The sequence below is a fragment of the Pongo pygmaeus genome, chromosome 14 (genome assembly GCF_028885625.2).
Source record: "Pongo pygmaeus isolate AG05252 chromosome 14, NHGRI_mPonPyg2-v2.0_pri, whole genome shotgun sequence".
Classification (NCBI taxonomy): Eukaryota; Metazoa; Chordata; class Mammalia; order Primates; family Hominidae; genus Pongo; species Pongo pygmaeus.
The window spans coordinates 41,167,478-41,191,365 of NC_072387.2; the positions used below are offsets into that span (position 1 = coordinate 41,167,478).

The window sequence follows — 23,888 nt, forward strand, 5'->3', positions numbered from 1 at the left end:
GTATTTGTACTGTACCTTTTCTATGTTTAGATACATTCAGATACACAAATACCATTGTGTTATGGTTGCTTACAGTATTCAGTACAGTAACATGCTGTACAGGTTTGTAGCCTAGAAGCAATAGGCTATACCATATAGCCTAGGTATGTAGTAGTCTGTTCCATTTAGGTTTGTGTAAGTACACTGTATGATGTTTGCACAACAATAAAATTCCCCAACAACGTATTTATTAGAATGTGTCCCATCATTAAGTGATGTATGACTATGCACAGGAGGAACACAGATTTTTGGATGTTAATCTTGTATCCTGCAACCTTGATGAACTAGTAGTTTATTTTTTGTAGATTCCTTTGGCATCTTCTGTGTAGATAATCATGTTGTCTGGATGTAGGGACAGTTTCTTTTCCAATATGTATGCTTTTTATTTTCTGTTTCTTTGTGTGCTGCCTAGGGCTTCTAGCATTATGTTGAATAAAAGTGCTGGGAGTAGACATCCTTTCTTTGTTTCTGATCTTAAAGGGGAAGCATTTAATCTTTTACCATTAAGTATTTGTGTGTGGGTGTGTGGTGTGTGTTGAGACAGGGTCCGCTCTGTCACTCATTACCTGTTGTTACCTGTTGGTGACTTATGCTTGTTATGGATGTCCCTGACTTATGGTGGTTCGACTTAGGACAATTTTTTGACTTCATGATGGCGTGAAGGCAATACACATTTGGTATGTTTCTTGACATATGATAGAAATGCACTTTTGGCTTAACGATATTTTAAATTTACAATGGGTTTATTGGGACGTAACCTTATTGTAAGTTGAGGAACATCTCTATATTGATGTTTTTTACTTTTCATCTTTGCTAAACTCAGTCTTAATAATTCACGTTTTATCTGTAAATCCTTTTGAAGTTTGTATGTACGTAAACATCATCTGTGAATAACGACTGGTCATTTTAAATCCTTATACCCTTTATTTCTTTTTCTTTCCCTCCTTTGTTGATTATCATCTTTATTGCAGTGTCAAATTAAAAAAAAAGTGACGATAATAGGTATGTTCTTGTAGTTCCTGAACACAAAGCTTTCAATGGATTGTCAATAAACATTATTTATGCTATAGGGTGTTTATAGCATCCTACTTTTCTCAGATAAAGGAAACTTTCACCCAATTCTTAGTTTACTAAACTTGTTTCTTGTTTCGTTTTTGTTTTACTTTTACAGTCATGAGTTGTTGAATTTACCAAATTTTTCTTAATTTATTGAGATTTGAAAAAATCTGTTTAGTATATAATTTAAATATGATTTTCTTTTTAAGCATGTTGATGTGATGAATTTAACCTTGCCTTCCCGGGATAAACACTTACAAATATATTGCTGCATTTGGTTTCCTAATGTTTTGTTTAGGAGTTTTGCATTTATGATTAAGATTTGTCTGTGATTTATTTTCTCTGATTGTTCTTTTCTTTTTTCTTTTCCTTTTTCAGATACAGACTGTCTGTTGCCTAGGCTGGAGTGCAGTGGCACAATCATAGCTCACTGCATCCTTGAACTTCTGGGCTCAAGTGATCTTGTCACCTCAACTTGGCTAATTTTTTATTCATTTTAATTTTTTTGTAGAGGCAAGGTCTTGCTTTGTTGCCCTGGCTGGTCTTGAACTCCTGGCTTTAAGCAGTCTTATTGCCTCAGCCTCCCAAAGTGCTGGGATCACAGACAGGAGCCATTGTGCCTGGCCTCTGATTATTCTCATTGGGTTTTGTTGTCAGAGTTATGGTAATTAGTTGCTTAAAACTAGTTGGGAAGGATTCCCTTGTTTTTCATTTCTTGGAACTATTTGTATGACATGGGAAATATTTCTTCCTTTATTTGACAGGACTCACTAGTAAAGCCATCTAGACTTGGATATTTTTCCTTGTGGAAAGATCTGTTAATGATTGATTTTGTTTGTTAATCGTTTTTTTTTTCTTTCTTGAGTTAGTTTTGGTAATAAGATGTAGTTTCTCAGCTTTATCTACATTTTCAAATGTCATATTATCAAATTTATAAGATTGGCCTGTGATTTTTGACTTTGTTGATCCTACGCTTGTTTTCTTTTGATTCATTGATTATTAAGAAGTGCTTTAAAAAATTTAAATGTCTGGAGCTTTTCTTGTTATCTTTTTTGTTAAACTTTTTGTTGAAGTATAACATACATTCAGAAAAGTGCAAAACTTTTGTCTTTAGCTCTATATGACTTCACACAAAGTGAAAATACTTGTGTAACTAGCATCTTAGAAGTATCTTTTCACCCCTTTTTCCGTTAACATTTGTCTCCCAAAACATGACTGTCCTGACTTTTACCATCATAGATTAGGTTTCTCTGTTTTTGAGCATATAAATGTAATCATACTCTTATGTAGTGTTTTGTGTCTGGCTTCTTTCACTTTGATGTGTGTGTGTGGGTATGTGTGTGGGTGTGTGGGTGTGTGGTGTGTGTTGAGACAGGGTCCGCTGTGTCACTCAGGCTTGAGTGCAGTGGTGTGATCATGGCTTGCTGTGGCTTTGACTTCGTGGGCTTAAGCAGGACTTCCACCTCAACTTCCCGGGTAGCTGGGACCACAGGTGCACACCACTATGCTTGGCTAATTTATTTTTATTTTTTGTAGATATGAGGTCTCACTGTATTGCCCAGGCTGGTCTTGAACTCCTGGGCTCAGGTGATCCACCTGCCTTAGCCTTCCCAGATGCTGGGATTACAGATGTGAACCATCATGCCCATCCAGATGTTTGTAATGTTAATCCATATTATTGTGTGAGCCAATGATTTATTCACTCTCATGGCTGTTTTTTTTTTTTTTTTTTTTTTGCCCCCATTGTGTGACTATACTACAAATTGCTATTCATTCTAGTGTTGATGATCATTTGTGTTTTCTGTTTTGGCAACTGAATGGTATTGCTGTGAACATTTTTTTTATGTCTCACGGTGGACAAACTATACGTTTCTATTGAGTAAATACCACAGAGTGAATCTGGGGCCTATTTATCTTTTTTTTTTTTAACTTGATATTTAGCTTAACTGATTTTAGTGTTTGCATGACATAATTTTCCATCCTTTTACTTTCAGCATGTATCCACATTTTTCATTGTCTTTTAAGGTGTTTATGTTGAAATTTAAAAATCTTTTCTTTTAAGCTGATTGTGTATATTACATACACATATAGTACTTAGTATGTGCTAAGCAATGTTATATGTACTTTATATATAAATACTCACACCTCTTAGTTTTCATTTGGCTAATTTGCCCTTATTTTACTCTGCACTTAAAAATTATACTCCTTGGTTGTAAACTTTAGATTTGCAATTATATTCTTTCTCCACTTTGAAGATAACATTTTGCTGTCTTCTGGTTGAGAAGTCACCTGTTAGTTTAAATGCTATTCCTTTCAAGGTACTGTGTGTGCTCTAAATTTTGTTTGTTTTCTGGAATTATCATTATTTTAAATTTAATCCTGTTTGGCTTATTGAATTTGTAGGTTGGTATTTTATGATATTCTCTGTAGGTATTTGGCCTCTGCTTCAATCTAGTCCTTCTGGTACTCTCATGAATCCCATGAATGAATCTCTCATTCTTCTCCCTCTATAACTTCCATGAATTGTAGGCTACATTTAGGCCTTTCTATCCTTATGTATTTCAGTTGTATGTTTCACTGTATTGCACTCCGGATAATTTCTTCTGACCTTTCTTTCACTTCATTCTTTCTTTTTTGAGACAAGTGGAATGCAGTGGCGCAATCTCAGCTCACTGCAACCTCCACCTCCTGGGTTCAAGCAACTCCTCTACTGCAGCCTCCTGAGTATCTGGGACTACAGGGGTGTGCCACCACACCTGGCTGATTTTTGTATTTTTTGTGGAGATGGGGTTTTGCTATGTTGCCCAGGCTGTTCTTAAACTTCGGAGCTCAAGTGATCTGCCTGCCTCGGCCTCCCAAAAGTGCTGGGATTACAGGCGTGAGCAATCCCACCTGGCCTTTAATGGTTTTTCATATCTGCGAATACATTGACCTGTTGAGTTTTCAATTTCAGTAATTGTATTTTTTCATTTTTAGAAGTTCTATCTAAAAAAAATCTTTTAGTTTAGTCTTTATAATTTTTTTGTTTCCTGTAGATATTTTTGGAATTGTCTTTTATTTCTTTAAGATTATAGTAGTTTTACAGTCTTTGATAGACACAAAAATTTTGTCTATTTTTGTTTGGTATTTCTGCTGGTTCTTCCTCATAGTTGCTTGGTTATTTTTGACTTGATACTTGCTCATTGTTCTAGAAACATCATAGTGGGGATTCTTTGATACTTAGGATGAAGGCACCCTTCTGTAGGCAAGACTTGGATTTACTTATGTTAGGTGCTTGGGGCTATTATTAACCGGGGGTCTCTGAGTTCATGTTTTGAGATTCTCTGGGCCACTTAGGTCATGTCAACCCCAGCAAGTGTGCAGGCCCATGGCCAAAACTAATTACCTGTTCCTTCCCTGTATTCGTGTTGCCTTTCTCTGTTTACCACCGAGGCAGCCTTCTCAGCGGTTCCCTCTAGGGGGTGGGGCTGGGGAAAAGAGGTGTTCATTTCTAGTTTACCCTCTCCTTTGCAGGTATATCTTCTTTGGGTAGGGTGGTGGCCTACATTAATGTCAGGAGAGTTTCCTATTTGACTGTCTGCCTTGATATGTTCAGATTTACTTCTGTTCCCCTTGCCCTATAAGACCATCAAAACTGAATCCCACATTTGTCAGAAATGAAAAATGCTTTCAGAGTATAAGTAGCTATAATGTCCCAGTGTTCCCACTTACTTCCCTGGATTCCTATTTTCTCTTAGGTTTTAGTTTGAGTACTTTGTGGTGCTTTTAAAAAGTATTTATTTTTTTTCTTTAGCTTACTACTATTATTATTATTTTTAGTTGGAGGGTTAGGACAAATAACAAAGCTTGCCACTGAGGAAATGAAAGTAAAAATATGTTTTTTCTAAAAATAATTTTGGGAAATGTTCAATAGAGTGATTTTCATTAAATGGTAAAATAAATTACTGTAAATTAGGTAGTTACAAATTTTGGTTGGTGGGGAAGGTTACCATTTATGTTTGTTAAGAATGTTTATATCTATTTTTTGGTTTGCATCTAATAGTTTTCTTGTTTTAGGGGTAGGAATATTTCTGTCATGGCTCATTCAAAGACTAGGACCAATGATGGAAAAATTACATATCCGCCTGGGGTCAAGGAAATATCAGATAAAATATCTAAAGAGGAGATGGTGAGACGATTAAAGGTGAGTAAAATTGTGTTCTTTTGGACATCTGTGTAGGGCAGAGGTCCCCTGTGGAAATCACATGGGGCTATAATGTATCTTGTTAGGGTAACTTAAAAAAGCAAAGCAAAGCAGCAAATGGCATAGAAAAGATCTAAGGGAGTAGAGTATATAAGAAACAGTGGGGATTATTTGGCTATGATTAATGGGACAGCAATTAGAAAGGTGAAGCTTAGATTTTCTAGGATCTCCTGTACTTGGGTATAAAGAACGAGTCTACAATACTCGTATTCCTTATTGTCTATACAAAGTTGTCTCCTTTCTCCTATATAGTTTCTGAAGACAACCACTTTAAGGGAGTTTTAAGTCTTTATACTGAGTCATTAGGCTGTGTACTACTTTCTTGTAAGTTATTTTCAAAGTAGGTCAAAGGTCTTCACTTTAAGCTTCTCCCTCTGCTTCTGACATGTAGTAATGAATCAAGATTGCTGGTGAACTTCTATGGATGAGGCTAGGGCCTCTTCATATGTGTTTGAATAATATTTTCACCTTTTCCTTTAGGGTGGTGATGATCTCTGTAATTGTTAAAATGGATAAAGAAGCATAGTGTCCAAGGAGAATGTTAAGCTGGTCTATCAGTTAGTTTAGATGGTCTTTATTTTTGAGCATTTCCAATCGAGGTTGTATCTACCTAGATATTTATGTTGCTTGATATATTATTATTTACCTGGATGTCAGGGCTGAAAAATGTTCCCGAATTAATCATTGAAGATCCAGGGGCTTAAAAACAAATACTCTTCTTTATTGCTACATGGTGTATAGAATTTTTATAAAGAGAAAAAGATGCTTAATACTATCATAAATTTCACATAAAGTCTTAATATTGTACATATATATGTTAATACTTAAAGTATCAGAATGTCAGATATCAGATGTTTATTCAAAGGAAAATCATCTTTGAGTAGATTAAATTTACTAATAGGTGGATATTTTATCTAGTTGGGAACTGGTGTGTATTTTATTAAGAATAGTCAAGCTATAAATCCTTTCTATATGTGACATGCTTCATTTTCTATGTATTTACCTTCTCTTGACCTATTGCATTTTTAGAGAAACTAATACATTTATTACCTTATATTTGTTTATACTAAGAATAAGTGAGCATTCCTGTTGTTTGTTGAGAAACTAATCTTGAACTCAGAGCCTACACTTAAAACTGGTTAGCATTAGTGTCTTTTAGAGATGTTATTTTCTCAGATTTCTTTTCTAATTTGGAGAACTCATGAGTTATTGAGTTTTATAACAGCATTTGAGTTGTAGACAGTAGTGAGGAATTCCCATTTTCTGGACCTTGAACAAACTTTGTGGTTATTGTTGGTGGAATGATTGCCTCAGTACTCATATTTAATGTTTGTAATATGCTTTCATTATTTTGTAGACATTTATGTCTAGCAGTAATCCAGTTATACTTTTTTCTCATTTATTTTCCTAATTTATACTTCCTATTTTTAGCATCCTCCTTCTTAGAAAAATATGAAAAAATTATGTAGGATGATATGTACAAATACCCATGTAAGTTTTATACATTATAACAATTTGTTAACATGTAAGGTGACACTGTTTATAAAATTTGTTTTTTTCCTGTAACATTTTATTCAAAATATGCTTAATCTCTTATCTTTTGTTAAGAGATCTACAGAAATAAATAGTTACATACATGCATGCAGTTCTTTTTTACCCTTTGTGGTTTTTCCTAAACATATAGGCAATCAAAGCATAAATCTTAAAAGTAATAAAATAAAAAAGTTAAGACCCAGACATCATACCCTTAATCTAAATGTAGTGCCAGGTTGGAAGGATTAGTTTACTGTTGGTTCTGGTATCTGGCATAATAGAACTGAGAGGTTGCTCTGTGAGGAACAGTGTTTTCCACAGCTGCTCTGAGAATTCAGTAGAAATCGAACCATTTGTTACTCAGAAGTCTAGCTGGATGGCAAGTGGAAATCGTTGCAGCATAAAGGACCAAGACATTTAACATTGATACTTTGTGGCCAGCCCCACTTGTTGCCTAGTATTTGCAGCACCACCTAGTGGATGCTGGATGGTCACCTTTCCATTGGAGTTGTATTTAAATGTCAGTTCCTGTCAAGTTAGGCAATTTTGTTTCATCTGAAGTAGGAATAGAGCAGACTGAGATCATCATTGTAATTACTAATATTGAAATCAGAGAAAGCTCTTCTCAGAATTCATGGTATACCATTCTATTTTCTATTCACCTTTTATAGAAATATTTTTGAAAAAAGAACCTTTGGCTTAACTCACATGTGCAACTGAATTAATGAATTATCCACATCATATTCTCTTTTACTGCCACACGAGAAATATTTTGTTGGATGCTGTGGTGGATACTTCATAGTAGCTTTTCAGTGTTGAGGGATGCATCTTTGACATCCTTTCTTAAATAAAACCATGTGACTGGAGTGGTTTAATGGCTTAAATGGAAAATTAAATTATCATCTTAGGGTTTTCTTTAGGCATATACTTTTTCTTCTCATGAAAGGATTAGAAATATTATTTTTTAAAAAGATGGTATTCTTAAGGACATACTCCTTTTAGTCCAGTTGTACAAGTGAGACCAGAAGTTTCCACAAATATTCTACTGGAATTCTTCCAATAATGACTACTACATAAGGGCAATTTAATTTTTAAAAATCTGGTTAGCAGATATTTTGGGTAAATGAAAAAATATTTTAGTAAGTCTTTTAAATAAAAGTTTACTTTGTAGTTTTAGGAGGATTGTGTTCTCTCAAGTAGAGACTTTCTGCAGAAAAATGAAAGTATATTCATTTGAAGTTAACCTTAGCAATTAACATGACCTTTATTTCACATGACTGTAGTTTTACATGGAGCATTTCATTATTTGATTTTTTATTTTTGTATAGATGGTTGTGAAAACTTTTATGGATATGGACCAGGACTCTGAAGAAGAAAAGGAGCTTTACTTAAACCTAGCTTTACATCTTGCTTCAGATTTTTTTCTCAAGCATCCTGATAAAGATGTTCGCTTACTGGTAGCCTGCTGCCTTGCTGATATTTTCAGGATTTATGCTCCTGAAGCTCCTTACACATCCCCTGATAAACTGAAGGCAAGTACTGATTTAAATAACTCCAAGATTGACCGATACTTTGATTTATCTTTCTAACTAAAATAGGAGTTAAGGTATTTAGATGATTTCCTTGGATTCTTTGACATTAGCTATAGTCATCTTTTGCTAAACTTAATGTTTTTTTTTTTTTTGTAGAACTTATTTTTGAAAAACTTTCTGGTCTTGAGGTTAAGAAGTAGATTAATACAGTGTATAATTTTTTTTATATTATGTCATCATTAGCTCTGTTTCTTTCATTATAATTTTGGGGACAATTCCTTTTCACTTTTGAAAATCCTTATTGAAGACCATGGCCATTATTTAAAACACAATATCTAGTATAAACATGAGTTTATATAATCCTAATTTATTTAATGAAAGGTGTGATATAAATTTTTATGAAGAAAATACAGGCCAGGTGCAGTGGCTCACGCCTGTAATCCCAGCACTTTGGGAGGCCGAGGCAGGATGATTACTTGAGTTCATGAGTTTGAGACCAGCTTGGGCAACATAGCAAGGCGTTGTCTCTACTTTAAAAAAAAAAAAAAAAAAAGAAATTAGCCTTGTGTGGTGCTGTGCACCTGTAATCCCATAACTACTTGGGAGGCTGAGGTGAGAGGAGTGCTTGAGCCCCCGGGGGGCGGAGGTTGCAGTGAGCCAAAATGGCACCACTGCATTCCAGCCTGGGCTGAGTGAGACTCTCTCTATTAAAAAAAAAAAAAAAAAAAAAAAAAAGATTCAGTGAACAAAATTTTAATGGAAAGGTACAAAAGACATGTGGTACTTGGTTACAGTAATTGTAAGTAAAACTATATAAATGCAAAAATCTTTAAAAGATGAGAAGGGGAATAGCACGAGTAATCTTTTTAGGAAAATGCTGGTAGAAAGCATGAAGTAACTAGAGTTGTGCAAAAAATACTGAATGTTTATAAGGCAGATCAGGTAGGAATTAAAAACAGCAACAATAAAAGATAATTGTGGAGGCCGGGTGTGGTGGCTTACACCTGTGCACTTTGGGAGGCCGAGGTGGGTGGATCACCTGAGGTCAGGAGTTTGAAACCATCCTGGCCAACATGGTGAAACCTCGTCTCTACTCAAAATACAAAAATTAGCCGGCTGTGGTGGCACATGACTGTAACCCCAGCTACTGTGGAGGCTGAGACAGGGGAATCACTTGAACCTGGGAGGTGGAGGATGGAGTGAGATTGCTCCACTGTGCTCCAGCCTGGCCAACACAGCGAGAGTCTCAGAAAACAAAACAAAAAAAAGATAATTGTGGAAACTGTGGGTTAGAGAATGAGTCCATAGAAAGATTATTAATCCACAGTGTGAAAAAATGGCAGACAATTTATGTTTATTTCACTTAATAAGTCTTGCTGTTACTTATGTGTCAGGAACTGGATTTACAGTGGTGAAAAAAACCCAGGCATGGTTCTTGGACTCATGGAGTTCTTGATAACTGAAGTGAGGAAGGTGCTTATTTGATCAAGTCTACCAAAATTCGAGTAGAGGATGTGCAACCTGTTTTGGGCATGCTTGTTTTAAATTTTGATTGGTGAAAGAATCTTAGGTTGAGGGAGGTAGAGGGCAATATTTGTCATTTAAAGGTGGAATTGTAAGATTTGAGAATGGACGGAGACTTAAAGTAGATAACATGAGCTGGTCCATGTAGTTGTATACCCAGGTACTAGCTTGATTTCTAAATGTGAATTTCTCATTTGGAGATACTTAATCGGTTTAAGGAATGATTCCATTTGTTTGACGGTGGCTGTGGCTCTCCCATACTAGATGTCTTGTTGGCATTCTCATGACGAGGAAGTCTAACTTAAGACTGCTACTGTACAATTTGTTTACCTCTCTTGGGGATCTTTCAGTTTGCATAATCAAGGACCTATTTCAGGGCTTTGGGGGTAACGAGAAATTCTCCCTAAAGAATAGCTACATATCTGTTCTGTTTCTAACAGGACAATTTATGAGAAGACTGTAAAAGAGCTGAAATTAGGGTCTTTGTGCATTATTCCCTAGCTGAAAAATGTTAAGTATTTGGTTTTTCTGATGAATTTTTTTTTGAGTCTTATTCTAAATGCCTCTTTTTTCTTTTTGGGGGATAATACTTAAAAATTATTGACTTTGAGGGTGCTTTCTAAATATTTAAGAGATTTCACTTCGTCTTGATTAGCATCAAATTCGTGTATCTGTATGTCTATATATTTTGTCTACAGTAGTGTTGTATACATATTAGAAAATTGTGATATTTGAGCCTTACCTTTCCACTTTCAGTTTGTTATTGTCATCAGCAAACCCCTTTTATACAGTTGGCTTCATGTTTAGGCAGTAATTGGTGAGGTTATAAGTGACTTGTCTTTCCATCGCCAGATAGGGTCAATAGAGCATGTGTACTCTTTCAGCAATCCAGGAAGGGTTCATTCATAGAGAACATATTTTCCACAGTACTACTATCAAAGTAACTTTTTTTGTTTTAGGTAATCTTTTTTTAAAAAAACTTGTATTTTAGGTTCAGGGGTACATTTGCAGGTTTGTTATGTAGGTAAATTGCATGTCCTGAGGGTTTGGTGTGCAGATTATTTTGTCACCCAGGTAAAAGCATGGTTCCCAATAGGTAGTTTTCCGATCCTCACCCTCCTCCCACCCTCCACCGTCAAGAAGATGCTGGTGTCTGTTCTCTTCTTTGTGTTCATATGTACTCAGTGTTTAGCTCCTGGTGATAAGTGAGAACATATGGTATTTGGTTTTCTCTTCCTGCGTTTGTTTGCTTAGGATAATGGCTTCCAGTGGCATCCATGTTGCTGCACAGGACATGATCTCATTTTTTATGGCTGTATAATAGTCCATGGTGTATATGGAATATTTTCTTTATCCATTTTACTGTTGATTGGCATTTAGGTTGATTCTATGTCTTTGCTATTGTGAATAGTGCTGCTACGAACATATGCATACATGTGTCTTTATGGTAGAATGATTTGTATTCCTTTGGGTATATACCCAATGATGGGATTGCTGGGTCAAATGGTAGTCCTGTTTTCAGTCCTTTGAGAAATTGCCAAACTGTTTTCCACAATGGCTGAACTAATTTATATTCCCACCAGTGATGTATCAGCACTTCCTTTTCTCTGCAACCTTGCCAGCATCTGTCATTTTTTTTTTGACTTTTTAACAATAGCCATTCTGACTGGTACGAGATGATATCTCGTTGTGGTTTTGATTTGCATTTCTCTAATCAGTGATGTTGAGCATTTTTTCATACGCGTGTTGGCCATACGTATATCTTCTTTTGAAAAGTATCTCTTCATGTTCTTTGCCCTATATATATATATTTTTTTTTTTTTAGATGGAGTTTCGCACTGTTGCTCAGGCTGGAGTGCAGTGGTGCGATCTTGGCTCACTGCAACCTCCATCTCTCAGGTTCAAGTGCTTCTCCTCCCTCAGCCTCCCCAGTAGCTGGGATTACAGGTGCCCATCACCACGCCCGGCTAATTTTTGTATTAGTAGAGTGGTTTTACCACGTTGACTGGGCTGGTCTTGAACTCCTGACCTTGTGATCTGCCCGCCTTGGCCTCCTAAAGTACTGGGATTACAGGCATGAGCCATCGCACCCGGCCTGCCCTCTTTTTAATGGGATCGTTTTTTGCTTGTTAATTAAGTTCCTTATACCTTCTTGATATTAGACCTTTGTTCAATGTATGGTTTGCAAATATTTTCTCCCATTTTGTAGGTTGTCTCTTAACTCTGTTTTGCTATACAGAAGCTTTTTAGTTTAATTAGGTCGCATTTGTCAATTTTTGTTTTTGTTACAGTTGGTTTTGGCATCTTCATCATGAAGTCTTTGCCAGGTCCTATGTCCAGAATGGTATTTCCTAGGTTATCTTCCAGGGATTTTATAGTTTTAGGCTTTACATTTAAGTCTTTAATCCATCATGAGTTGATTTTTGTATATGGTTTCAGGAAAGGGTCCAGTTTCAGTCTTCTGCATATGACTAGCTAGTTATCCCAGCACCATTTATAGAATATGGAGTCTTTTCCTCATTGCTTGTTTTTGTGCTTTTGTTGAAGATCAGATGGTGTAGGTGTGCAGCATTATTTCTGGACTTTCTATTATGTTCCATTGTTCTATGTGTTTTTGTACTAGTATCATGCTGTTTTGGTTACTGTAGCCTTGTAGTATACTTTAAAGTTGGATAATGTGATGTCTCCAGCTTTGTTTTTTTTTTGCTTAGGATTGCCTTGGCTGTTTGGCGTCCCTTTTGGTTCCATAGACATTTTAAGGTAGTTTTTTCTAATTTTGTAAAGAATGTCCTTGGTAGTTTGATAGGAATAGCATTTAATTCAGTAAATTGCTTTGGACAGCATGGCCTTTTTAGTAACATTGATTCTTCCTATCCATGAACATGGAATGATTTTCCATTTGTTTGTGTCATCTGTGGTTTCTTTGAGCAATGTTTTGTAATTCTTGTTGTGGAGGTCTTTTACCACCCTGGGTAGCTCTATTCCTAGGTATTTTATTCTTTTTGTGGCTGTTTTTTTTTGTTTTTTTTTTTTTTAAAAAAAAAAAAGACAGAGTCTGGCTCTGTCACCCAGGCTGGAGTGCAGTAGCACAATCTTGGCTCACTGCAATCTTTGCCTCCTGGGTACAAACAATTCTCCTGTCTCAGCCTCCTGAGTAGCTGGGACTGCAAGCACATGCCACCATGCCTGGCTAATTTTTGTATTTTTAATAGAGATGGGGGTTTGCCATGTTGGCCAGGCTGGTCTTGAACTCCTGGGCTCAAGCCATCCACCCGCCTTGGCTTTCCAAAGTGCTGGGATTACAGGCTGAGCCACTGTGCCTGGCTGGTATTCTGTTCTTGATTTGGCTGTCAACTTCAACATATGTGGTCATCATTATGTGGTGAATCACATTTTAAAAATTTGCTGAAGATTGTTTTATGGCTTATTATGTGGTCAGTTTTAGAGTATGTGCCATGTGCAGATGAGAAGAATGTATATTCTGTTGTTTTGAATGGAGAGTTCTGTATTTATCTGTTAGGCCCATTTGGTCAAATGCTGAGTTTAGGTCTGATTATCTTTGTTAGTTGTCTGCCCCAATAATCTAATTCTGTCAGTGGAGCCCCAATAATCTAATTCTGCCCCAATAATCTAATTCTGTCCCACTATTATTGTATCATTATCCATGTCTCTTCATAAGTCTCTAAGAACTTGCTTTATGAATCTGTGTGTTCCTTTGTTGGATGCATATATTTTTAGGATAGTTAGGTTTTCTTGTTGAATTGAACCGTTTATCAGTATGTAATGCTCTTCTTTGTCATTGTTGGTTTAAAGCCTGTTTTGTCTGAAATTAGAATAGCAACCCCTGCTTTTTTCTGTTTTCTGTTTGCTTGGTAGATTTTTCTCCATCCCTTTACTTTGACCCTATCAGTGTCGTTGCATATGAAACGAGTCTCTTGTAGACAGCATACAGTTGGGCCTTGCTTCTTTAACCAACTGACCACACTGCACCTTTTAATTGAGGCATTCAGTGTGTTTACATTCAAGGTTAATGTTGGTATGTGCTGGTTTGGTCCTGTCATCATGTTGTTAGCTGATTATGCAGACTTGATTGTGTGGTTGCTTTATACAAACGTAGATGCAAATGCAGATATAGTAATAAGTCAAAAATATGAGATGGGAATAGATTTAGAAAGATGGGGAAAAGCAGGTAATTACAATGATTGGTAGGAAGCTTGACAGGTTGACTTCTAAGAGTCTAAGCTTCTCTGTGGTATCTATTGTATTGTCATTTGGCAATTAAAAAAAATTGTTTCCTAAACTGCTCTTGCTATTTAATTACCATATATTTTGCTGTTCCAGGAAACCTGATCAGCTCTCAGTCATTGCAACATTTTTTATTCTAAAAATAGCATAAATTTTAGCTGTCTCAGTTTTCAGGTTTATTTGTTTAACTTTTGCTGTAAGATGAAATTTTTTGACTTTAAGATTATGGCAAATGATTTACTGTTTTCCTATGAAGGATAGTAAGATATTTAATGTAACATATTTAATGTTGTTCATATAAAGGTGTACTTTTAAAACATTTTAGCCAAATAAAATTTTTTTCTGGTTCTTTATAGTTTATTATGATATGTACACATGAGTGCTGAATAAACTCTAGGAGTTTCATGGTTATTTTCATTTAGTGTTCATAATCTAAATGGCATTTTGTCTTTTTTTATTTAAGGATATATTTATGTTTATAACAAGACAGTTGAAGGGGCTAGAGGATACAAAGAGCCCACAATTCAATAGGTATTTTTATTTACTTGAGGTAAGCAATATCTTGTATCTTGAGATGACATTTTAAACTGATTTTTTTGTTTGTATATTTTTAATAATCAAAATGCTTAACTTTCACTTTTTTACGTCTTATTTTTAGAACATTGCTTGGGTCAAGTCATATAACATATGCTTTGAGTTAGAAGATAGCAATGAAATTTTCACCCAGCTATACAGAACCTTATTTTCAGTTATAAAGTAAGTTTATTTTATTAAGTATGTAACATTAAAAAAAGGTAACAAATTTTGAACTTGTAGGTGAATCTGCATAAACTGTTACAATGAATATTAGAAGGCTAAGAGATGTAACTTTTAACACACTTAAATTTATTTTTATACATGTTTCAAAAATGAATAGAGCTTAATTTTGTATTATATGTAATTATTGGTTAGAGGAGTGGCATAAGGCCAGTGTAAAATTTTTTTGGATTGCATTATTTGTCTATAAAACATACATACTGACTTCTTAATGCATGTGGCTATTTGAGCTTTTTGTGTATTCTTTAAAATTATTTACTAGAATTAACTTCAGAGCAATTCGATTTTCTGAATTTAAGGCAGAACTGAAGTTGCTTTTGATGTAATTACTTTTGATTGTGAGACTGGTTAAAATTAGGGAAAAATCTAAGAAATGTAGTGTAAAAATATAATTTGTATACTTTTGTATGATGTGGGAGAGAGGGAAGCTTTAAAGGAATATACATAGAATTTTATTTAATATTTTAGTATTATTTTGGTAAAGCATAATGCTTGTCAGTATCATCTTAAGAGTAAATCCTGTATATCTCAGTTGTAATTGAAACAAAATCTGTTTTGAATTGCAGCAATGGCCACAATCAGAAAGTCCATATGCACATGGTAGACCTTATGAGCTCTATTATTTGTGAAGGTGATACAGTGTCTCAGGAGCTTTTAGATACAGTTTTAGTAAATCTGGTACCTGCTCATAAGGTGAGTAACAATGTATACTGTAATGTGTCTAATGCCCGTTAATATTAAGGCTTAAAATTTGTGCTTAGGTTCTAAATATGGTTTATCCTGCTTTAATCTTTTAGAGAATCTGTTGGTTTAGTTATATTAATACATATTTATTGTGATTAATGTGTAATAAAAAGATACACTTAATAACTAATAAGAAATTGTAGATTTCATGTAATAACATATTTGTTATAATTCAGTTGCATATAGAGTGTATTTCAGGGAGTGAGTTAGTAGTAGCTACTTAGATGCTGTTACATAACTTACTTGTCAGAAGATGGAACCAAGTAGGGCCATAACTAAAAGATAGTGATAATGTAGATAGAGAGGACTGGTGAAATTTAAAGGGAAGTCTCTACTAAATGGGAGAGGAGTGATATGTTGGTGACAGTGTTTCTTGCCTGCGTGATGTTAATTAAGATGTTATGTTTGTGTGTTTTTGTGTGTGTGTGTTTGTGTTTTGATTTTAGAAAATGACTGAATCTCCAGTTAGAAATAACGGTTCTATAATTTAGAAGGGGTTTGGGTTAAGGAGAGGAGGACAGGAATCACCAGTGTTGTAGTTATCTGTGCAAATATAAGACCTCTCTGGCAAAATATAATCTCAGTGTAGAGATTGACACGAATAATGGTTCAGTGAAAATGATCTCATAATTCAAAAATTCCAAACTCTTAAAACAGTCTCTGAATCCTGAAACTTAGCAGACACTACAAATAGCAAGATTAGAGTTCAAAAATTCAGATAATATATCTATTAAATAAAATCTACAGGTCCTGGTGTGCTGTGGGTTCCTAGTCAGCTGCCATCTTGCTTCTCTTCCCACCCCTCACTCCTTCCTGCTGCACCTTCTGAATGCAGCCCACCATGTCCTGACTCTACCCAGACCAGCCTCACTTCTGCCTCTGGTGACCACAAGAGAGAAGGGGGAAGCTGGCAAGTAGACCTGCAGAGGCTCATCCCATTGTCTCCTTCACCTTGGTGCCCACATCTAGTTATAATCCCCGTTAATCCATTTTATTAAATGAGCTGTAAAAATCAGCCTGGGGCCCAGCTAGTGACTTCTGCTGGGCAAATGAACACCTGGCCTGATGCCACAAGCTCTACTGCCTGTGTGCTCAGGTGAGAAGGCAGAGGTCATGAATCAGCCACAGAATGCCCTAGGGAGGAGGGCTGAATTCCCAGGGGGAGACCTGCTAAGCCTTTCAAATGGGCTGTGCCTGACTGGACTCTCAGCCTAGCTCTCTGGAACCCTCATCCACTTGTCAACTGTGCCAGGACAAACCCTCCTAGACACAAATTGAGTATCTAGCCTGGCTTTCTGCACTGGGCAGCTGACTACCAGAGGCATCTGAGGCCTCCATCCATCCATTGTCATGGAGAAGACTTTGTTGGGGAAAATAAACCCACCCTTCCTGATTAGACATGTTCTCCTTGGCCTTGTTTTAGGGAGAGGACCTGTAGGTACTTCCAGAAACTAGAATCATAGGATCTTCCAGACTTCCTTTCTCTAAGTACAGGAGCTGGAATCTTTCCACCAAGTACTTGTAGATTCAATCTTCTGCTTAGTCCATTTAGCTTAGGGTGGAAATTTCTCAAGACAATTACTGTTTTGCAGCCCTTTGCGTAACTTGCGTAGCTCCTTGTTAGTTTAGTGAATGACACGGAATAAAACATTCTGACAAAATTTTTTAAAAAATTATAAATACTCTTGAAAGGATTAATGATAAAATGTTTAAGAGGTAAAAAACATAATAACTAGACATATTAAAGGAGAAAATTAGGAGAAAAACTCATTAGCAATGAAAAATGGCTGGGTGCAGTAACTTATACGTGTAATCCCAGCACTTTGGGAGACCAAGGCGGGTGGATCACCTGAGGCCAGGAGTTCAAGACCAGCCTGGCCAACATGGTGAAACCCTGTCTACTAAAATTACAAAAATTAGCCAGGCGTGGCAGCATGCACCTATAATCCCAGCTACTCAGGAGGCTGAGGCAGGAGAATTGCTTGAACCTGAGAGGTGGAGGTTACAGTGAGCTGAGATTGCACGACTGCACACTCAAGCCTGGGTGACAGAGTGAGACTCTGTCTCAAAAAAAAAAAAAAAAAAAAGGAAAAATGGCCACCAAAATATAAACCTTGATTGAATTATATGTAAAAGATATTTAGAGAACTGGGATAGATGTGAGGAAATTATACAGGCACAGTGAGATGAAACATGAAAGATAAGGTCTGACATATTGAATAGTGATTTCAGAATAACAAATGGAGAATTGAGAAGAGATGATATTCAAGTAGAAGTTAGCTTGAAATATTCCAGAATTGGTTAAAGCCATTAATTTATGGACTAGTGAGAAAATGTACCATGACTAGAGTAAAAAAAAAAATAAAGAGAGGAAATCCCTGTCCAGGTCCATCCTGAAATTGTGGAATACTGAAAGAGAAATCATATATAAAGCACCCAGAATGTAAAGGCATGGCCCTTACCAAGGAATGAATGCTGAACTGATTACTGGCTTCTCATTTGCAGTGTTAGAGAATAAATGAATCTTATGTAAAATAGAGTGGATTAATGGAATTAATAAGTGATATAATCCTGGGATGATCAGGAGTATTTGGAGCTATTAAGTTTGAACTTTAAAGGAACCATTTATGTTAAAATTTTAAGGATTATAATAAAAGGAAGAGTTACAGTAAATGTAAATGGCCTGTATTTACCATGTAAGACAGGTTCTCAGATTGGATTGAACATAATCTGGGTGATTATTTTTACTAAGAAATACAAATAAAACACATTCAGAAAAGGTCGAATATAAAAGGATGGAAAAAGTACTTGCCAGGCAAATATAAACCAAAAGAAAACCAAGATAGCTTATATTAGACATAGTGGTCTTTAATGGATAAAGAAGAGCTTTATGTAATGAGAAAAGATTCAGTACTCAGGAAGATATCTAAACTTATATGAACACAGGCTCAAAATATATAAAACACAAATTGAAAGAATTATGGACAGAAAGAAGCAAATTCACTATTTGTGTTCCATTTTAACATGTGTTTTAGTGACTATAAATCAGGTAAACTGAGTTTATAAAAAATATTGAGGATTTGAAACACAAAACTACTAATTTAATAACAAGCATAATTAACAGAAAGAAGCAAATTCACTATTTGTGTTCCATTTTAACATGTATTTTAGTGATTATAAATCAGGTAAACTGAGTTTATAAAAATATCGAGGATTTGAAACACAAAACCACTAATAGCAAGCATATAATCTGACAAAACATTAAGTCATAATGGCAGTTAAAATATTTAGAAATAATAATTAAGTGATACATATTAAAACTTGCAGGATACAGTTTTAAGTGTAACTTCATGGCTAAATGTCCATTTCAAGGAGTAATAAAAACATGAGAATAAACAAATTATACAAGGAAGAAAGTAGTGAAGAAATGAAATTAGTGAAATAGAAAACACAGTGACGTTCCATCAAAACCCTAAGTTAGTAATTTGAAAAATGTATTAAATAAGCAAATGCTTGGGAAGCTAGATCACCAAAAGAAATGATGTCTATGTACAGTTTTAGAATGAGATGAGGAACAGTGGACATGAAAAAGATCAAAAGACAATTCCATGAGGAATATTTTATGCTAACATATTTGAAATTAGAATAAATTCCTAGAAAATATAACCTGGCAAATTTGTCTTGAGAGAAAATCAAGACAAATAGCCTATAACCAATACATTTAGTTGGTTTTAAAAACTCTACCTATGAAACAAAACTCTTCTTTTCAAACAGCAATAGCAATGATAACAGCAGCAAAAGTAATAACAGCAGCAGAACTCAAACCAACAACAAAAGAACCTGTAAACCCGTTACCAGGGATTTCTGTTGATTATTTAAGTGGCAAATATTCCTAACTTTCAGCACACTTCCAGATTATAGAAAGGACTACTCCATAACTCATTTTATGAGCAGAGAATAATCTTCCTAGGGAAACCAGGTGCAAACCAAGCAAGAAAAAAAAAAAAAAGGCTAATTGATTCCCAATATAAAATAGTAATTTCCAGAATGATTTAAAATACTATTGATAATCACCAAATTGGCTTTATTTTAGGAATACAAGGATGGATTAACATTATGTTAGTGATAGACTAAGATACTTGTTTAATAGATCAAAGAGAAAGACAAATTTTAATAGATATAGAAAAAGATGGATACAATTCATTGTAATTTATAACTTAGCAAATTGGGAATAGAACTTAAATTGATAAGGAGATATGTATGATACAGTATTTAATGGTGGAATGTTGAAGCATTCTCTTTGATGTGAGGAACATTGTAAAAATACTGCTTCTGTGCAGGCAAAAAGGCAAACATGCTTTAAAAAAATTTTGTATTTATTTATATATTTTGAAATTTCAGTAGCTTTTGGGGTACAGGGGGTTTTTGGTTACATGGATGAATTGTATAGTGGTGAAGTCTGAGCTTTTAGTGCCCCTGTCACCTGACAAGTGTACATTGTACCCAGTGTGTACACAATGTGTTTTTTGTTTCTTGTCCCCTCTCCGCCTTCTGATTCCCTGTAGTCCATTATATCGCTCTGTGTGCCTTTGTGTACCTGTAGCTTAGTTCCCACTTATAAGTGAGAACATACAGTATTTGGTTTCCCATTCCTGAGTTATTTCACTTAGAATAATGGCCTCCAGCTCCATCCAAGTTGCTGCAAAAGACATTATTTCATTCTTTTTATCGCTGAGTAGTATTCCATGGTGTATATATACCACATTTTCTTTATCCACTCATCAGTCAGTGGACAGTTAGATTGGTTCCATATCTTAAGCATGCTATTTTTAATCCTCATTATAGTAGGTGTGTTATATGAGTGGAATAAGACAAGACAAATACAATATAAGAGGATTGGAAGAAACTGAACTGAAATATGATTGTGCAGAAAACACAAAATGGTGTACAGACAAATTTATAGAAAATATAAGAACATTCTAGAAGGTTGTGAGACATAAGAAGATACAAAAACCTGCTAGCATAATTTCAAAAATTTTTCATTTGTAGCTTTAACAAAGATGTAAGGTACTTAGAAATCTAACCGTAATGTGTATCACCTTTATGTTGAAAATTGTTAATAATTGACTGAAAAGCATAATAGAAGACTTACATATGTTGAGAGATTTACTGTTTATGGAAGGGGAGACTCAGTATCATTATGATGTCAATCTTCTGCATACTGATCAATAATTCAATCAAAAATAGAAACTGAGGCCAGGCACAGTGGCTCTCTCTCATTATCCCAGCACTTTGGGAAGCCAAGGCGGGGGAATCACTTGAGCTCAGGAGTTTGAGACCAGCCTGAACAACATGGCAAAACCCTGTCTCTACAAATATTAGCTGGGCAAGTGACGCATGTCTGTAGTCCCAGTTACTTAGGAGGCTGAGGTGGGAGGATCGCTTGCAGGGAGGTCAAGGCTGCAGTGAGCCGTGATCACACCACTGCACTCCAGCCTGGGCGACCAAGTGAGACTCTGTCTCAAAACGGAAAAAGAAAAAGAAAAAAAAAAAAAAAAAAGAAAGTGATAGCATGTGCACTTGTGTGTAATTTGACAAGATGAATCTAAAACTGACATGAAAGAGCAAATGACCAATAATAGCCAAACAGTTTTGAAGAAGAATAAGAAAACAGGGACCTAATCTTGACATTATTTTCATGTGTCCCTTTGGCTATAATCAGTCAGTGATAGACAAAGGGACATATGGAAATAATGGAGAATTTCTGAATGAAAGCATCCTTATGTAGAAGCTGAGAGAGAGTGGGTATTACAAGTTATCAAAGGGGGAATAAGAAATTATTTAATGAATGGTTTTAGGATGGTTTAGCACTTATATGGAAAATAATAAAAATTAGATACTTATCTCAGACCATACAAATTATAGGTGGAATAAAGGTCTAAATGTGAAAAGTAAGTTTTTAAAATTTTGTTTGAAAATAAACATCTTTGGGGACTGGGTGCGGTGGCTCACGTCTGTAATCCCAGCACTTTGGGAGGCCGAGGCGGGCGGATCATGAAGTCAGGAGATCAAGACCATCCTGGCTAACACAGTGAAACCCTGTCTCTACTAAAAATACAAAACATTATTAGCTGGGTGTGGTGGTGGGCGCCTGTAGTCCCAGCTACTTGGGAGGCTGAGGCAGGAGAATGGTGTGAACCCGGGAGGCAGACCTTACAGTGAGTCGAGATTGTGCCACTGCACTCCAGCCTGGGCGACAGAGTGAGACTCCGACTCAAAAAAAAAAAAAAAAAAAAAAAGAAAATAAACATCTTTACAACCTCAAGATAGGAATGAATTTCTTAAGAAAGATACAGAGAGCAAAGCCGTATGAGAACAGACTGATAAATTTGATTACATTAAAAATAAAAGCTATTTGTGGTAACCAATATATGGAATTGAACTGTGTCTATCAATGGATGAGTGAATAAAGAAATTGTGGTATATGTATACAACAGAATATTATTCCAGCCATAAAAAAATGAAATTCTGTCATTTGCGGCAACATGGATGGAACTGGAGGTTATTTTGTAAAGTGATATAAAATGAGAACAGGAAGACAAATACGTTTTCACTCATGTGGGGGCTAAAGAAAGGTCTCATGGAAGTAGAGAATAGAATGGTGGTTATCAGAGGCTGGGAAAGGAACTGGGGAGGGGAGGAGTGAAGTGAAGTTAAGGAGTACTACAAAAATACAGTTAGATAGAAGGCATAGTTCTTTCTAGTATTTGTTTGTTTGTTTTTTGAGATGTAGTCTCGCTCTGTCGCCCAGGCTGGAGTGCAGTGGCGTGATCTCAGCTCACTGCAACCTCTGCCTCCCAGGTTCAAGCAATTCTTCTGCCTCAGCCTCCCAAGTAGCTGGGAGTATAGGCATCTGCCACCACGCCCGGCTGATTTTATTTTTATTGGAGGCGAGGTTTCACCATGTTGACCAGGCTTGGTCTCGCACTCCTGGCCTCAGGTGATCCACCTGCCTCTGCCTCCCAAAGTGCTGGGATTACAAGTGTGAGCCACAGTGCCCATCCTCTTTCTAGTATTTGATAGTACAGTAGGGAAATTATAGTTAACAATAATTTATACTTCAAAATAGCTAAAAGAGAAGATTTGTAATGTTCCCAGGACAAAGAAAACAAATATTTGAGGTGATGGATATGTCAGGTACCTTGATTCGATTATTATTCAGTGTATACATGTATCAAAATAGCACATGTACCCCCAGAATAAGCACAGTTGTTACATATCAATTAAAAAAAAATGAAAAAACGTCTCCATACTTTGACACCATAAATATTGTGAAAAGACAAGTATAGACTAAGGTGTGTTATACATGTACAGTTCCTGACTTAATGGTTTGACTTACTTTATAATGGGTTTATTGGGGTATTAAATGCATTTTGACTTACTGTGGGTTTATTGAGATGTAACTTCATCATAAGTCAAGAAACATCTATAATTGATGAAAGTTTAGTCCATAGAATCTATGGAGAAAATCTAAAAGCAAGACTAAACAGCCTAATTGAAAAATGGCAAAGATAGAATTTATAGAAAATTACTTCTCATTTACACAAGGAGACTTGTACAAGACATATAATTTAATGTCAATGAATAGGAGAATCAGTAAAGAATCTAGTATATCTAAACAGCAGTTAGTATGAATGAAATAATAAAATACAAGCATTAAGGCAGGTAAATCTAAAAATATGCTGAGTAAAGAGTGTGAGTTTAAGGATATATACAGTGTTCCTGTTCTCTGGAATATGTTTAAACTGGGGTAGTGACTCCATTTTTTATCTTTACTTCCTTGTATCATTATCAAAGTCTCTTAGAAACACAGCTTCTTATGATGTTTTTTCTTGTTATCTTCTGCCCGTACTTTACTATTTGTTGTATTTCCTGTTACATCCTTCGACTTACCTGTGCTCTGAGATGTGTTTGAGTAATCTGCTTTTTTACAGCTGCCCAAAACTCCTTTGTCCTTCCCCGCCTATGGGATCCCCATCGCTGCCCACACTAGAACATAGTTCATTCTCTTAGGATATTTTGTGTTTTTTGGACCTGAAGTGGAACAGCCTGTATTTCTACTTAACTGATTTGATTTTGGGACTAGATCTAGAATG

At 35.7% G+C, this 23,888-nt stretch overlaps 1 protein-coding gene across 7 annotated transcripts in view; it reads left to right on the forward strand.

The window, feature by feature from the left end:
• Positions 1-23,888, forward strand: part of PDS5B (PDS5 cohesin associated factor B) — a 186,831-nt gene that overhangs the window by 57,380 nt on the left and 105,563 nt on the right. For all 7 annotated transcript variants that reach the window (XM_054446092.2, XM_063650750.1, XM_054446098.2 and 4 more), the window contains exons 2-6: positions 5,152-5,278; positions 8,200-8,403; positions 14,636-14,722; positions 14,831-14,928; positions 15,555-15,681. In XM_054446092.2, the coding sequence (XP_054302067.1) occupies positions 5,171-5,278; positions 8,200-8,403; positions 14,636-14,722; positions 14,831-14,928; positions 15,555-15,681 (624 nt within the window). In that variant the 5' untranslated portion in view covers positions 5,152-5,170. The remainder of the gene's footprint in view (positions 1-5,151; positions 5,279-8,199; positions 8,404-14,635; positions 14,723-14,830; positions 14,929-15,554; positions 15,682-23,888) is intronic.